Below are 15,022 nucleotides of genomic sequence, written 5' to 3'. Positions count from 1 at the left end.
ACGTCATCAGTGTGCGCAGAAAAGAGGCGGGTGCGGGATTGTTTAAAATAGAATGGCAGTGATGGGACTGCAGAGGGAAAATAAGATCACACTTAGGTGAGATTATTGTTATGTTGTATTATAACACGGATCCTTCCTGTTCTCAAACACGCTAAGGTGATATATTCTTCTAGCGAACCTACCAGCGGCGAAATATGAGTCTTGTTATATTTAAAGTTTTAAATGGGGATTAAGAAAATGTATTGTCTCCTTCAAGCTGAATCAAAAAGAACTGCACTCGAAAATGTCAGTAATTGTGTGTTCGACGGCTTTCAGATTTTTGCAGATGTTTATTCGAATTTATTTAAATGATTTTGTTTAATTCCATTAGATTTTTAACGGTTTTGGGTTGCATAAAAAAAACTGTAAACATAACCACTACCGGTACATGTTTTGTACTTACAGTAAGCTACGGGTTAGAAGTAAGTGCAACGTCTGAAATGTATCTTATTTGTCTTGCATTTTCCTGTTTCATCACCAACACCCAACACCAACAGTGCCTTTGTCGTCTTTACCGATCAGTGCTTGTTATTCAGTGCCGAATGATACCGATGATGATTTCAGTTGATGAGTGGCGCGTCCCTGCCCTGGAGATGAATCCCTGGGTGCCGGCGCCCTATGCCGTGACCCCTGCAGCCCAGGTGCTGGCCAGATGTGTGGCTTCCGGAGCGCTGTCTGAGGTGAGGGTAGAGCACGCTTTCAACTGAGCCACCGGACGTTACTCAAACGAATCAATCTGAAGTGTACACGGGTTTTCAGCATGTATCCAGCTGTATTTTCTAGGTTCAGTCCACTTCACGTTTTTAAATGATACGTATCATGTTCTTCCCCTGAGACATGGTATTTGACAAAAATGCTTCACTTTTCCTCGGGGTTCCTTTTCCTTCTGTTTTATGCTTGTGGTGTGAACTGAAGTATAATGCACATGGTAATGAGATGCTTACTCGGCTTCCTTGCCGTGTTGCAGGACGTGGATGGCATCCCCAGAGACATAACTGTCTTCTCTCCTCAACTCCTTGAAGCTGAACAAGTTGCAGCATTGAGGCACGACATTAACGAGGTAACCTCTGACCTCCGCAGACGCTACCTGTTTTCTCACTTCTCTGAAAAAGTATCCTTTCTGTTTTCCTTGCACCTGAATCATTGAATGTTTTCAATCCGTTTTGGAAAGGGCGGGTTCCCTTCGCGTTGCTCAAGCTGTTGCGCCTGTACTTCACAGAATGCTTCTCATTGTGCGTTTTTTCTTGCTTTCAGAAAAGCCTGGAAGTGGAACTCTTACAGCTAGAAAAAGAGGGAGCTGAGGTCACCCACAGCTTTTATCTCTGTAGGTGGTACATGTCCAACTTGGTAGCAATACAGTCTCCTCCAGGAGAGTTGCTTGAATATACTTTTCTGGCTTCTAATAGAGATTTACGAGATGTTAATGCTCAAAATGTTCACTTCACTTACTTTAAAGTAATATGAAGAATGTATTAAGCTAAATGCTTCACTTTTTTGGTCTTTGTAATATTAAATTAACTCCTGCAGTGGTTACATTGACATTTTTAAGAAGAGCTGGGACTTGAGTTCTTGTCTCGGTGCTGCCTGTTTTAAAATGATATGGACAGTGATGGAAGTTATTGTTTCTCCAGCCAAGAAGTTTGAAGCCCTGCAGCAGTTCACCTCCCATTTGCAGGAAGTATTGCATGAACGTAGGAGTCTTTGGCAAAGGCTGATGAAACCACATTGCCAGCAGAATCTGCCCGTTGAGGCCAACCTGCACAGGCAAGTATAGAGGCAGCCCTTCAGTGTTTAAGACAAACTGCAATTTAACAGTTTTCTTCCAGGAATGATATCTTGACAAGTCTGTAACGCAACAACCTGGTAGAAGATTATTCGTTGATACTGATGTCAATGGGATGTCAAAAAGAGGAAAGGGGCCCCAGGGTCTTCCCTTAATTATGATGGCCACCTCTCTTGCTTCACTTGGAACAGCAATAAGAGGGGAACCTTCACCCCCTGCAGGAAAGCAAACAAGCTGCCAAGCCAGAAGAATCCTCATGGGGGTACATGTTTCTGTCAAGGAACAGGTAAGGGTTTATTCCTTGCTGAAAGCAAAAGAAAAGAGACTTACCATTTTGGCTGTGGAGCTTTCTTTTTCTTTCAGCATGGAATAACTCTTTACCTGCTCCTTTGCAGGCTATGCATGCCCACGCAGCTGCCTACATGAATGTGTTTCTGTCAAGCCCACCTCAGCCGCCCCGGCGGGTGGGTACAGGCGTTTCCATTGAATCCGTGTGGTGAAATGTGCAGTCAGACTTCCCAAAATAGCGCCTATATTACAATCTTCCCCGCTGCAGGTATGTGGTGCAGCTCGTAAGTATGGCCGCAGACTTCATCAAGAACCTGGAGAGCAGGGTGCAGACAACGCGCTCCATTCCTGACATTGGCCAGTCCATGGCCAGCCTGGTATGTGCATTCAGTTATCTCAAGCGGCTATAGCAGGGGTGGGCACCCCTGGTCCTGGAGGGGCCAGTGCGTCTGCCAGTTTTCTAGGTTTCTTCAAAGCACCAGCTCCTAAAACAATGGGAGAAGCTTTTACATTGGTCCTATTAAACCAGAACTGAGCTGATTGAGCTTGTTAAGAGCATGGTTTGAATGAAAACCTGCAGACATGCCAGCACTCCAGAACCAGGACTATCCCTGGGCCATAATCTGAGCCTAATTTATTTCTTAGGAATACCAAGCCAACAAAATAATATTGAAGGCCAGTTTCTCTGACAGGCCTTTTTTACAACCTGTAACAAACAGCTGTTCCAAAAACTGCATCTTAGTAGCCAGTTCCTCCTGCTGGCTAAATTGGCAAATTACCGCATCCTACAGTTAAGAGCAAAACTTCTCCCTACATCTGTTACTCAAAGTTCCTTAGGCATACAACCGCATGAAATGCTCTTTGGATACTGAATATATTGATCAAAATAAGACATCAGTGTGTTAAATATGTTTGTATTCTAAAATAACAAGTATCACCATCAGGAATTCATTTATAGCTGCAGCATTGCAAAAGTGAAGACAAAAATCCAAAGGGGAGTGAAAAGCATAACAGCTAGGGCCCTGCTAAGTTTGTGATTTCATATAGCTGGTGTGAAGGGAGCGTACTGGCACACTGTACGCTTTGAGTGGATTGTCCAGGAAAGAGCTATATAAACTAAGGAATTATTATTATTAAATATTTTGCAATGTACATTTCTTATTGTAAAATGCATGATGCAACTTGAGCAAACAGTAACTCTGCATGATATAGAATCTCTGTGCTTGATGTTCACCTGTCGATGCATGATGTCAGATGATGGGATTTGCAATGTTTGTTTTTCCTGACTTCTCTCTGGAACCCCAAATTGACAAAATATCCATGCATTTTGATCACTCAGAATCTTGGATGTGGTACCTTGTATTCTACATTTAGTGAGACAACCAATCTTTTGGAAAGCAGGACAAAACTAAGCATATTTAACTATACTCCACTTTTCTCTTTTCTGCAAAGACACATTAGGACAAAAACAGTCAGTTAATACAGATATGCATACAAATGGTGAGACTGATGTGATGTTGATAGCAAGTCACACATTTGCTATTTAATTGTAACGTTGAGAGTAGTGGAATTTGGCTTGTTTTTAATCTATAAAGGTGTTCTGAAATACAGAAGAACTTTTGGGGAACTATTAACGTATTATAAGGAAGTACAGTTTGAAAAACAATTCTAATCACAGAGGCTGTTTTGCAAACAAGTTTCCCCAAGATTATTTTCTGTGAAAACAAAAGCATAGTAAAAATCCTTAATGTTACAGAGGTTTTACATTACTTAAAGTTGTCTTAATTAATTTTCTGAAAATAATTCAGTTGAAGTTTTTAAAAATGAATGCACTTATTTAATAAATATAATTACCTTTTCTGTATTTTTCCTTCTTTGCTTCCAGTAGAGTATATTTATACAACAATTTAGGTAGAGCCTTAACAATGTTTGTCTCTGAATGTTGATATAAGTAGGAATCCTTTTTTTCTCCCCCACAGGATAATGCTCTCACTCGGCTTCTGTCTTTGGTATCAGATGTGGAAGAGCTGTCTAAGCAAATTCTACAGTGGAAGGATCTACAGATTAATGCCCCAAAACAATCACCAGAAAAACACTAACAATGCAGAAAATATACTTCTAAGCACCTCTAGTATTATCATCATTAATACAGGAATCAGTTTAAAACAGGATATTCATAGTTTTTGTACACTTATTACTTTTACTTATTACTGACTACTACTCATAATTGAAGTGTTAGCATTGTGTTTACAATAAGTAATTTGGGACCACATCTTTAGCCTTAAAAACAATCAAGAGGAAGACTTTTTTTAACCAACGGTATGTTCCTTGATATTCTGTATTAATACATTTTACGGTTTCCACTGTTATGACTCATGCTTATTGGCTAATGATATTTTAAAATGTCTTCTTATTAATCTCTTTTATAAATAAATCCCATGCAGTTTTAACTATTGCTTTGCTGGTACAGTCCATTTATTCAAATATTACTTAAGATTTTTTTTAATGAGATTGTTTTTCATGATTTATGCCATCTTAAATTATCGTAACTGTCCAGAGAACAATTGTGTGTACAGTAGATCCTTCTTGTTGACACATGCCTGAAGGAGAAGTTGATCCTCTTTGTTTGTGTAATTAGACATGGAATTCAATGGAGAGGTGTCCCTGTGGTGTAGTAATAGAATCTCCTGTAGCTGGGCTTGAAGACCGGAAGGTATCTGAAAAGGACTGAAAGCATGGAGAAATTCAGTGACACGATTCACACTTTGCTGTTTGAATGAAAAGGATATTTTTTTTATTGTGATAAAAAATATGACAATACTCTATCTGTAGCTCCAAATAGACTTGAAAAACAAGTGAAACTTGGCTCCCGTTATCTTCAAAATATATGTCACTTTGATGGAAATGGGAACAAACAGATGAATGGAGTACAGAAACAGAAAAAGGATGTGGCACCTGGGTTTTGGTCTCATCAGTAGACTGCCTTGAATCAGGTGGCAGGGTAGTGGGCTGTGGGTTATGATGTTCTGGAAGAGATATGGTTTATTTTCTGTGAGTCGTGTTAAAGTTGAACATATTCTTTCAAAAATGAGTTGGAACAATTGTGCGGCCTTGTGTTTTCTTCCTAGTTTCGCTGACCTGTGTACGAGTCCTCCAGCAACCGAGCCATGTCTGTGTGTGTGAACTGTCTGCCTGGATCGCTGGCCAGGTCAAGGTGTCGTTTCTGCTGCATGTGTGTTTCCTCCAGCTCCTCCAGCATGAGAACCTTCTGAGTGATGACACCTTTTGTGCACAGTTTGTCTACCTTTAGAGAGGAAATAGGCTACCGTTTAAATAACAAACACTCTTTACAGCTGAGTAGTATTTTGTTTCTTCCAGTTTTTTTAGGTTCTAGCACAATCGTAAGAAGAAGCTACCTGTTCCTTGATTTTACAGATCGTATCCTTGTCATTATTCAGACTACAGCCATATGTTCTTAGGACATCAGCAATTTTCCTGCAGAGAAAGGATATACAAATGGAGTTATACCGCAGCATGGCAATATGAAATTGAATATGCCTGGAAATGTGCCCCTCAAAGAGATTATTTTGTACAAATACAAATATTGGAATGGAAATTAAATAGTGCTTGCCTTTTAAAGGGGTATGCAAAATACATTCTTACCATATAAGGATTGCAATTATTATTAGTCCATGTGTATGCCTTACCTCTGTACCTCTGGGTTGGCCTCAAGGATAAGGCGTTCCTGCAAGAAGTGCTGTAGCTCAGGCCCACTTACACACAGGGCTTTGATGGCATCACATGTGGCGATACGAACCCTGGGCTCCTCCTCATGGTGTAGTGCCCAGAGGAGGTGCTCCTGGACAGCAGGTGTCAGACAGCCAATCTTACCCAGGGCTGACACACAGGAGTGAGGGAAAATTAACTACATCAGAAACCCTAAATCCAAACATACTCCACTTTTCCTTTAGCACAATCCAACAGCTGCTGCTGGCTTGTGGCACACCACTATGAAAGTGACTGGCTTCCCCGTCTCTAAAGTCTCAATCAGTGTTGGGCCTGCCTCCAGCCTGAAAACTGTGGCTGTGCAGAACAGGCCTTGGAGGTTTGGTGATGAGCAAAATCCAATTATATAAAAACAAGGATACAGCAGAATGTAACAGGAGTTGTAAGTCTTGGGCAAAATAGGTAAAAAGTTTTAATTATGCATTTAATTAATATTGTGGATTTTGAATATGACTTTTCATCTAGGGGGATACCAATACAGTTGGGAGGTTGGGTGTTCCACTCATCAACTACAGTAGATCCCACATCTATATGTTAAAGGGCACATATTCTGTGCCAACAGCTCCACCATGCAGTAAGTAAGGTTTGAAAGAAATAAACTTCTTCTTAATTCACGGGTGGGATTTGCGTAGGCTAGACCAAGAAAGCCTGAACTGGAATTTAGCTTGGGCAGTGTGGTTTGCATAATTTTAACAGTGAAAGATTAGACTGTTAAAAAGACACCTGTTGATTCTAAATATCAAAGGTGTTATTCTACAGTAAACGCAGATAAACCGCTTTAAATTTTCCCAAGTTTTGGTCATATTGCACAGTAAATGTCTTATCTCACCAGAAATGGCTCTGACTCTAACTTCCCACAGTGGGTCAGTCTGCATCAAATGAATCAGATGATTTAAAACCTAGAATTGGGGGAGAAATATATTAAAAAAAAATATTTAGAATATTTTGTCCCAGTTTTACATTAGTCTCAACCTGATTACTAATGTACATAAAGTTATACAAATGAGAATGAAATTATCTTGCAGTTTTATTTTCATTTTTCTCTTGTCCTAAGAATAGTCTGTCAATCAACCATAAAAATGTTATTAATCTTTATTGCAAACAAAAATAAATATACAGAATTCTAAGCTAAGAGATTATCCTAGTAGAGTTTCTAGTTATTCAAACATGGAATCTGCAGTTTCACCTTATTTATTCAGTGAATTTAATTTGCTGAACTTTTGTTAATCTGAGCCCAGTCCAGCCCTCACCATTTCATCCTTTATACCGAGCGCAGCAGCAGTCTGACAAGCCTGTTTGCGCACAGCTGCATAGTCATCGCTGAGGCAGCACAGGAATGCTGGTAGCAGCTTAGCTGTCATGATTTCCAGCTGAGCCAGGAGAGACAGCGCCTCTACACGCCAGCTGGGGGGGGCTTCTTCCAGCTTTTTCCTGAAAAGATCATCAGGATCAATTCCAAAAACCACCATCAGCATCTCTTTTTTTTTCACCGAGAGAAATAGCTCAATCCAGTAACCTTGTGACCAGTCTGTCCTCCTAGCCCATGACCATGCCATACCTGAGTTCATTGTGCACTTCCTTGCCCAGCTCCATCTTTCCTAGTGCCCGAGCAGCAGCCAGGCGCACGTTCCTGTTCCAATCATTCCACATCAGGAATACTAGCTTGTTAGCTATGTCCTAAAACACAACCACACATAAGAGCTTTCCATAGGAGGTTGTCCTAAAATGCTGCAAAAACATCTGAATGAGATGTAAATATAATCATTTGTGCGTGATAACTTTTGTGTGCAGGCTAAAATTAAATTTGATCATGTAAACATCTACGTACGTACGTACAAGTTTACATCTTTACAGTATATGAGATGTGATCATTCTGTTTTTTATTAAGCACGTTTACTGTTTTAAGGCTGGATGGAGGTTTTAATCTTTAATAATAAGGTTTAGTTTTGCTTACTTAGTTTTGATACTTTCTCCTTTAATGCAGAGACCAAGGTTTTTTTATTATTATTTTTGTGTAGAATGACTCGATGCGCATGAACAGAATAAAGAGGAATTAACTCAGTGGAATGTATATTTAAGCATGAAAATCTCTTAAGTTACATGCTTTGTATTAGATTCAAGATAACAGTGCAAAAGGCCCTACCTTATTGATGGGCCCACTGAGACCTGCGATGGTGTTACAGGACACGGCTCTGTCTCTCCAGTTTCCACTGTTCAGCTTCTCAGCCAGCAGGGAGCGCACTAAAGTCTGAAAGTAAGAGCAAGGATGAAAAAGAGCTGATGTAGTTAAAATCATATTAAATAGAAAGATTTTCATTTACTTTTAATTACTTTCTAAACATGAACTCACCATTTTACGTATAGCATGTTAACAGTATAAATGTTTAATATCCTGTGCATCAAAAGACACTTTAGTGAATTCCACTGAATTTCACCTGCCAGATAGATAAAGGACATCAAACTCTGCTATTACTGATGCAAAAGAACAATGATGGGAAATGTAAATCTTGCTCCTGAGCAGTGTATTCCTGTTATGTAAATCACATTACAATCAATGCAGCAGAATTAAAGTTCAGACACTTAGGGTAGCTCACACTGCATTTTGTTTTGAATATCAGAAAATACGGTGGTACTATAAAACAGAAAAAAACAACCATGGGGAGGTACACACAGTGCTCTTGCTGAGGCTGGCCAGCAGGACAGTGGCTTGTTCTCTGTCACTATGTGCTTCGCCTTCGTACAGCTGAGAGAGGAGCCTCTGTATGACAGCTATGCTGGTGTCTCCCTCCAGTGCCAGGCACTGAGCGGCAGCCCAGCTGTCTGCGCCCACACCTGCCAAATCTTCAGGACAAACACACTTTATTATTCTACTTCAGCTCATCTCTTTTTTTATTTCAGCGTGTGTGTATGGATTTTTGCCTTCTTCACTCTTTGCAGATAATCTAAGAAGACAGAACATATTTCAATCATAGGCTAGAGTTCTTCTAAATATTAAATATTAAAAAAAATAATATTAAAATTATTGTTTTCCTGTCCAAACGAAACTGAATTAAAAAAAAATAATAAGGAAAGTAACACTAACTCTTAGTAATTAACTATTAGCTCAGAAAACATTTAATGAACTGATAAGCTTGATAAAACTACAGAGTTGCACCTGCCAAATGCATGAAGATCACCAAACTCTGCATTTACTGATATACAGTAGAAATATAATGACATAAATCACAGTGCAATTAATGCAGATGTATAAGATCAACATTAACATTAACAGCGGCAATTCTGTATCCTGAGTCCAAGTGGTTGCAGTTTTCATTGTGTTAACTGTTTATTCAACAGAGCAGACAGAGTAATGTGACATACAGTATTTGTGTGCAGATTGGATATTGTCTTGAATTTGTTGCACGGAATATGACTTCTATAACAGAAGCCGAAGAGACTAAATGCTTTTTTCATACCAAATGAGATGGTCTCAGGTGTTAAAAGTGCTTTCATTCTAATCAGTCACCCCTTCTCACCTTGCTGAAGCACACTGTGAAGAATGTTCCTAGCCTGCCTGTTAGCTGTTCCCATGACATACTGGCACAGGGCAGCTGCCAGACGCACTCTGTCGCTGGGGTCCTCTAGGGCTGACAGCAGGAGAGGCTGCAGCTCTTCTGGCACAACCTGAACATCCCTGGGCCTCCAAAATGGAGCTGGAAGAAAAACAGTCAGCTCCTGAGTACTCCAGGGACATACCCTCACAGGCATGGGCTATTATACCTAAACTCTGTCTGCTGACACTTAGGAGCCTACAAAGCTAAGACGAAAGTAAGAAAAACATAAAATGATTTTAAACCATTTCATCTACAGGCTAATATAGATTTCCTTCCAGCAGATATAGTTTCACTAGTTTATTTTATCCGATCCACAGGACTTAACAAATAACTGAACACTTACAAGTAGTTAGAAGATATGAAGAAGAAAGACAGTGAAAATCAGATATTCAGAACTGAATTTTGCTCTTCCTAAATTAGTCCACATAAAGTGCATAAGGAATTTTCACTAGACTACGTCGAAGTGGGCACAAAGAAGCCTAACCTGTTGCAGTCGATTCCTGACCCATACTGGGCCTGTTCACAGCTCCAGAGGCACAAGTTGCTATGGCAATGATGCGCACGTGATAGTGAAGGTCACTGAGGTTCCTCTTGAGCCCTTCAATCGTCACATTCTGCCATCGGGTCACTAATGGGAAGTATTTGGCAACACACAGAATTTACTATCTTTAATTCATTCTCAATCTTACCACTGAGAAAAAGATAAAGCCACTAAATATTCTGGGTAGGTATGAATTTCACCCCTAACTATAATATTCGCTGTCTTATTGACAGAGACAAACAGACAGCAAAGAAAGAAAGGTCACCCACTGAGTTTCCAGGCCTTCCTCCACTCCTCCACCATGTACCGCAGTGCGTGGCGCTCTTGTGGGGGGCAGCTCTGGGGCTGCTTTCTAAGCGTGCCAGGCAGGATAGTGTCCTGACCGCTGTAGTCGGGGGGCTGCAGTCCTCTCTCCATGGCATAGTCAGCCGGGCTGGGCAGGCTAACCCATCGCCTGGCCCCTTTCTCAGGCTTCAGAATTGCTGCAGGAAGATACAGAATGAAGTGAGCCAACTGGCCCCTTTCTTTAACTGTGATTGTAGTCTTTGAATAACAGTAGGCTTATATAAACATGTTATTACAATGTGTTCATTTATAGATGTTGACATAATTAAAGGAGGGTAAGAGGCTTTTGTTGTGGAGTTTGAAACAGTACGTACAAGTTTTGTTTTGGGAAGCACTGTATCTGAAAGAGAGGGTGGCAAGGTAGTTAGAATTGTTGCCTTGCAGCACTGGGGCCCTTAGTTCAATTCTGGGGTGCTATTTGTGTGGAGATGTATGTAAATGTATTCCCTCCTCCACCTATTTATTCATCCATCTATGTATGTATCTATCACATACTGTCATTGTGATTTTATGTGACTCTTATGTTTTGCTTGTGTGTGTTCTGTACGTCTGTGGGAGATGCCAAAGACAAATGTCCACAGAAGTGGACAATAAAGCATCTATGTTCTTTCTGTGTTTGGGGGTTTCCCTTTAAATGCTCAGGTTCCTTCACATAGTCCAAAGACATAAATGAACTGGCATCTGGGAAAACTGGCCCACTGTGCGTGTTTGTGTCTGTGTGTTCAACTGCAATGGACTTGGGTCCTGTCCAGGGTGTATCCTGCCTTGCACTTGTTGTTTGTCGGGATGGGCTCTGGCTCTCCTGCAACCTTAAATTGTACGAAGTGGTTAGAAAATGGGTGAATGTATCTGAAAGAAGTATTATAAAGGTTTCTCTGCAAGGTAATAGAATGTGTTATCTTTTAGTGTATTCACGCTGATGGTCTCAGGTTCTTATAAGGGTACATCCTGACCTGTTCTTTTTGGGGGGCGGATTCCTGCCCCGATTTTACTCCATTCCTCAGGACCACGGGGAAAACGGTCCTGGAGGTGTTTCTGGTATTCCGAGTTGTTGTCCATTATTATCCTATCCCTCTGTCTTCCATCATGTTGGTGTACTTGCCTGGAGATCTCTGAATTCACACAGAAAAACAGACAAAGCAAAGGAGACATAGAGCCACACTTATACTATCTCATGAATGAGATCAAGTCACGAGGTTATACCAGAATAGATGGCTCTTTGCCCACTATGCCTTCCGGCATGTAGGGACAGCAACATCCTGTTGCTGTAACTGTAACATTAGTTTTTGATAGGAGAGGGTTGTTAGCCTTGTGCCCAACCTCCAACATGGAGGGCCTGGTGCCCAACATGGGACACAAACCCACTTCACTGAGATTATGAGTCTCATGCTCTACCAACAGAGCTAGTTGGGGCCCTTACCAGAATAGAGCTCCTGTTCAAATGAGTTGTCAGTGTGGTAGACATATCTTCCTGCCCGGGGATTCAGTCTATCCTGGAGACGCGGTGGCTGTGGGGGCTCCAGATGCCTAACCTTGACATTGTCTGCAGTCCAATTATTTCCTCCTGGCTCATCAGGTTGGGTGGGGAGCAGGCAGAACCCAGGCACTCTGGAGCACAGAAGGTGGAAGGAGAGGTAAATGTAAAGAGTACTTAGAATCACTAGACAGCGTGATTCTACAGTGCCTAGTGACTGTTCTATCTACCACAACAGGAAAACAAACATGAAAAGTGGGACTTCTTATTTCTGTGCACAAACATCCATTGTAAACTCCTGATCGTCATACCAGTTGGACAGTGTGAAATACACATACCAAAGGGTTCCCAGATGCTTCTTCGTAACCACTGTGCTAAGGTTTACTGTATGTAAATATACATAATGAGAAACATGCAACACATAACAGATGTTATTGGTTCCATTATTCACTGTTGTGTGTTTAATGCCTTTCAGTATATTAAAATATATGCAGTATGGGAAAGTGAGTCATGGTGTCCTGACAGCTTCTGCTGTCAGTTTTTTTCACTTGCCTGTAGTACAGTGGAAGAGGTGTTTCTGGATGGGTGCCGTCCACAATTTGCTCCTTTGGCTCCTCCTTGGGGAGATCATGGTACCTGCGGAAATCCTCCATGTTCATGGGCTCATCACACACTAGATCCGTGGCACTGGCAGACCCATAGTGCTGTTTGAGCAGGTCCTGGAGCCGGGCTTTGTTCGCACTCTGACCTGGCATCTGCTGGCTCACTATCCACTGTGCAGTGGTCTTTGTCAGCTTCTTCAACACAAACTCATCCCACTTGCTGCTGCTGCTGATGCAATCATCAGAAACTGTTTTTTTGAGTGAACCAGAAACATTTGCCTTCCTCTTTCCTTTCACCTTCTTAGAGACATTGAGGGCTTCACTTTGGTTAGACTGAAGCAAGCATGAATCTGTCCTCTGAACTGTGCTCAGTTCAGACACACTGTGCAGAGAAGGAGGCAGCTCTGTGGGAAACAAGGAGGGCAACTCAGGTGGCAGAGTGCTAATGGTGTATGTATTTTTTGGCCCTGTAAGTGAACTCTTACTTAATTCCTCTGCACATCCTGAAGAACAGACAGGGAGCTGTCTGGGAGTGGCCCTCTTGTGTGAGGTGTGATTCTTAAGCTTTGCAGTTGTTGTTAAGAGTCCTGAAGCATCGAAGAGCCGGCTGAAGTCCATTTGGCTATATGAGAGGGTGTCAGGACCTCTCTCCTTTACCACATCCTGGGTGAAAGTCAGGCCTGAGGAAATTCTGTGCAGGAACTGCAAGTACAGGCGCTCTTGTCTCAGATGCTTCAGGCCAGGAGTAGTCACAGGAGGCTTAGAAAACAGTACAGGGTCCATTGTGTCTGGCATGAATGGAGCTCCAAGATGAATGTGGGAGAGATGGTGGTCCACAAGCAAATCGTAGCTACACTCTGCTCAGCACTTCCTGAGAAAGGACTGGAAGGAAGACGTGCACCATAAAGATAGGTCACATTTTCCAATTCTGAAATTGCAGCTGTAAATAAACAACATCGAACAAAAAACAAACAAACAAACAAACAAACAAAAATGACATTAAAAACGACTGCTAAGTGAAAGGACTGTCGCATTCTGAATAACGTGAAGGGACTGGTGTCGAAAAGCCCAGAGGTGAGTATTAAAGTCAAAACTTTGTTTTAAATACCGCTAATCATGGCCCTTTATTAACAGTATTTACGAGCTCAATGAACTAATAAATACAATTTAAAAGCAAAAAAAAGGTTTCTTAGCGCACCGGCCAGTACATTGCAATTGTAGTACAGTAGTAGTATCACAGTCTATAGATCTATAGATCTATATATAGACAGTGTACAGTCTCTGGTTAACGAAAACATATTCCCGCTTTTTAGACATTGAACATTCTCATACCTCAAGGAGAGCTGTGGAAGTCCTGTTTTGAGGACTCCAGTAATGAATTCCTGTGTCCTGTCACTCCAGGTGGGCCGTTGCGACTTGGCTTTATGTTGACAGCGTTGCCCGGGCAACAGTCAAGCGTTTCGAGACGGGTCCTGTCTCCCCTCTCATCACTTGCCGGCGGTTTTTATTTTACATGTTTAAAATCCTTTCACCCCTTGCTGTATCGTTCATCGGTGAAAACGATTTACCTACAAGATAGGGGACTTATCGCAATAGTGGTATTGATCTGCTTTTTAAGCTGTTAAAAGCTGCCCTAGAGTGGACAGTCGGAGACGCTGCTACAGTTCAACAGAAGAGCAAAGTGACAAAAAAACAACATCTTAAAAAGGGGGAGAAGAAAAATTTGTTCGAATTTTACTAATAAAATAAACTAGCAAACTAAGCAACTTAAACAGGAAAAACACAAAAATGAAAGGAGGTTACATCTTATCTCAAACCCCACGATGGCGTTCTTCTCACAATGGTGCTTTTTCTTCAAACCTCTTTTACGATTTATGATTTTTGCTCAAATCCAAATGTAAAAAATAAAACTCGTAATGTTAAAAAAGATCAAATGCATTGATTTTATTATTGAAGTTCCACTGAAAATTTATAAATGTGGTTTAGTAATCTTTCATTTTATCAATCTAATGTTGTTTAATATACCTTTTAGAATGCCGTATTAATGGCAAGAGTTTTTCAAAAATAGGACAAATTTAGCATTTTCACAAATGCCTTTGATTTGTTAACTTTTTTCTTTTTAGTTATACAATTTAGGCAATATACTGTACTACAGAGCCGTAGAATACCATATAAACTGCTGTTCCAGTATTTACCACTAGGTGACAGTAATTGTCTGTAAATTTCAAATACGAAAATTGCATGTTTTGAACAGATTCTGGCGCAAATTCCTAATGAAGAACACGACAAAATAAAGACGCTTTTTATAAACCAGTGACATGGATGAATCTTTTGTTCTGGTTTATTATATTAACACCAAGAGCATTTCCCCCCACTTTTAAAAAATATTTTCTTACATTTTTGCTGAAAATTAAGAAAAATATAAAAAAAGTCAATAAATGCATAAACACATAGACAACATGTGTTCTCAGAAAGACTCTGATGCAGACTGAGAGTCACTTTTACAGGCTATTCCCTCTCGTATAATAAAATCCAATAGTAACTAGCACAAGCTAATAATATATGTAAGGG

General features: G+C 40.7%; 2 protein-coding genes across 11 annotated transcripts; one reads left to right on the top strand and one right to left on the bottom strand.

Annotated features, from left to right (window-relative positions):
• haus2 (HAUS augmin like complex subunit 2) lies at positions 1-4,565 on the top strand. Of its 6 annotated transcripts, none has more exons than XM_006632468.3 (7): positions 1-96; positions 604-719; positions 1,007-1,099; positions 1,294-1,363; positions 1,671-1,803; positions 2,379-2,487; positions 4,090-4,565. In XM_006632468.3, the coding sequence occupies exons 2-7, from the start codon at positions 633-635 to the stop codon at positions 4,207-4,209; spliced, it is 612 nt and encodes a 203-aa protein (XP_006632531.1). In that variant the 5' UTR covers positions 1-96; positions 604-632; the 3' UTR covers positions 4,210-4,565. The 6 variants fall into 6 exon arrangements, with proteins under 6 accessions (XP_006632531.1, XP_015206159.2, XP_015206160.2 ...); XM_015350673.2 differs by having other exon boundaries at positions 2-96; positions 562-719; XM_015350674.2 differs by having other exon boundaries at positions 15-96; positions 537-719.
• Positions 2,535-13,892, bottom strand: heatr4 (HEAT repeat containing 4). Of its 5 annotated transcripts, XR_011190225.1 has the most exons (20): positions 13,784-13,892; positions 12,402-13,391; positions 11,796-11,983; positions 11,329-11,487; positions 10,300-10,512; positions 9,974-10,117; positions 9,412-9,588; positions 8,568-8,737; positions 8,040-8,144; positions 7,455-7,573; positions 7,147-7,327; positions 6,726-6,795; positions 5,818-6,007; positions 5,527-5,605; positions 5,249-5,414; positions 5,066-5,136; positions 4,711-4,837; positions 3,965-4,152; positions 3,345-3,825; positions 2,537-2,595 (listed from the first exon to the last, which is right to left on the bottom strand). XR_011190225.1 is itself a non-coding variant. In XM_015339242.2 (18 exons), the coding sequence occupies exons 2-17, from the start codon at positions 13,244-13,246 to the stop codon at positions 4,745-4,747; spliced, it is 2,970 nt and encodes a 989-aa protein (XP_015194728.2). In that variant the 5' UTR covers positions 13,247-13,391; positions 13,784-13,892; the 3' UTR covers positions 3,009-4,152; positions 4,711-4,744. The 5 variants fall into 5 exon arrangements, 1 of the variants encoding a protein (XP_015194728.2); XR_011190224.1 differs by having other exon boundaries at positions 2,535-2,595; positions 3,345-4,152; XR_011190227.1 differs by having other exon boundaries at positions 2,535-2,595; positions 3,345-4,152; positions 12,402-13,333; positions 13,784-13,887.
• Positions 13,893-15,022: the final 1,130 nt, after the last annotated feature.

The sequence above is a fragment of the Lepisosteus oculatus genome, chromosome 8 (assembly GCF_040954835.1).
Source record: "Lepisosteus oculatus isolate fLepOcu1 chromosome 8, fLepOcu1.hap2, whole genome shotgun sequence".
NCBI lineage: Eukaryota > Metazoa > Chordata > Actinopteri > Semionotiformes > Lepisosteidae > Lepisosteus > Lepisosteus oculatus.
The sequence above is the reverse complement of the archived record's forward strand: the minus strand, read 5'-3'. Positions and strand labels throughout refer to the sequence as shown.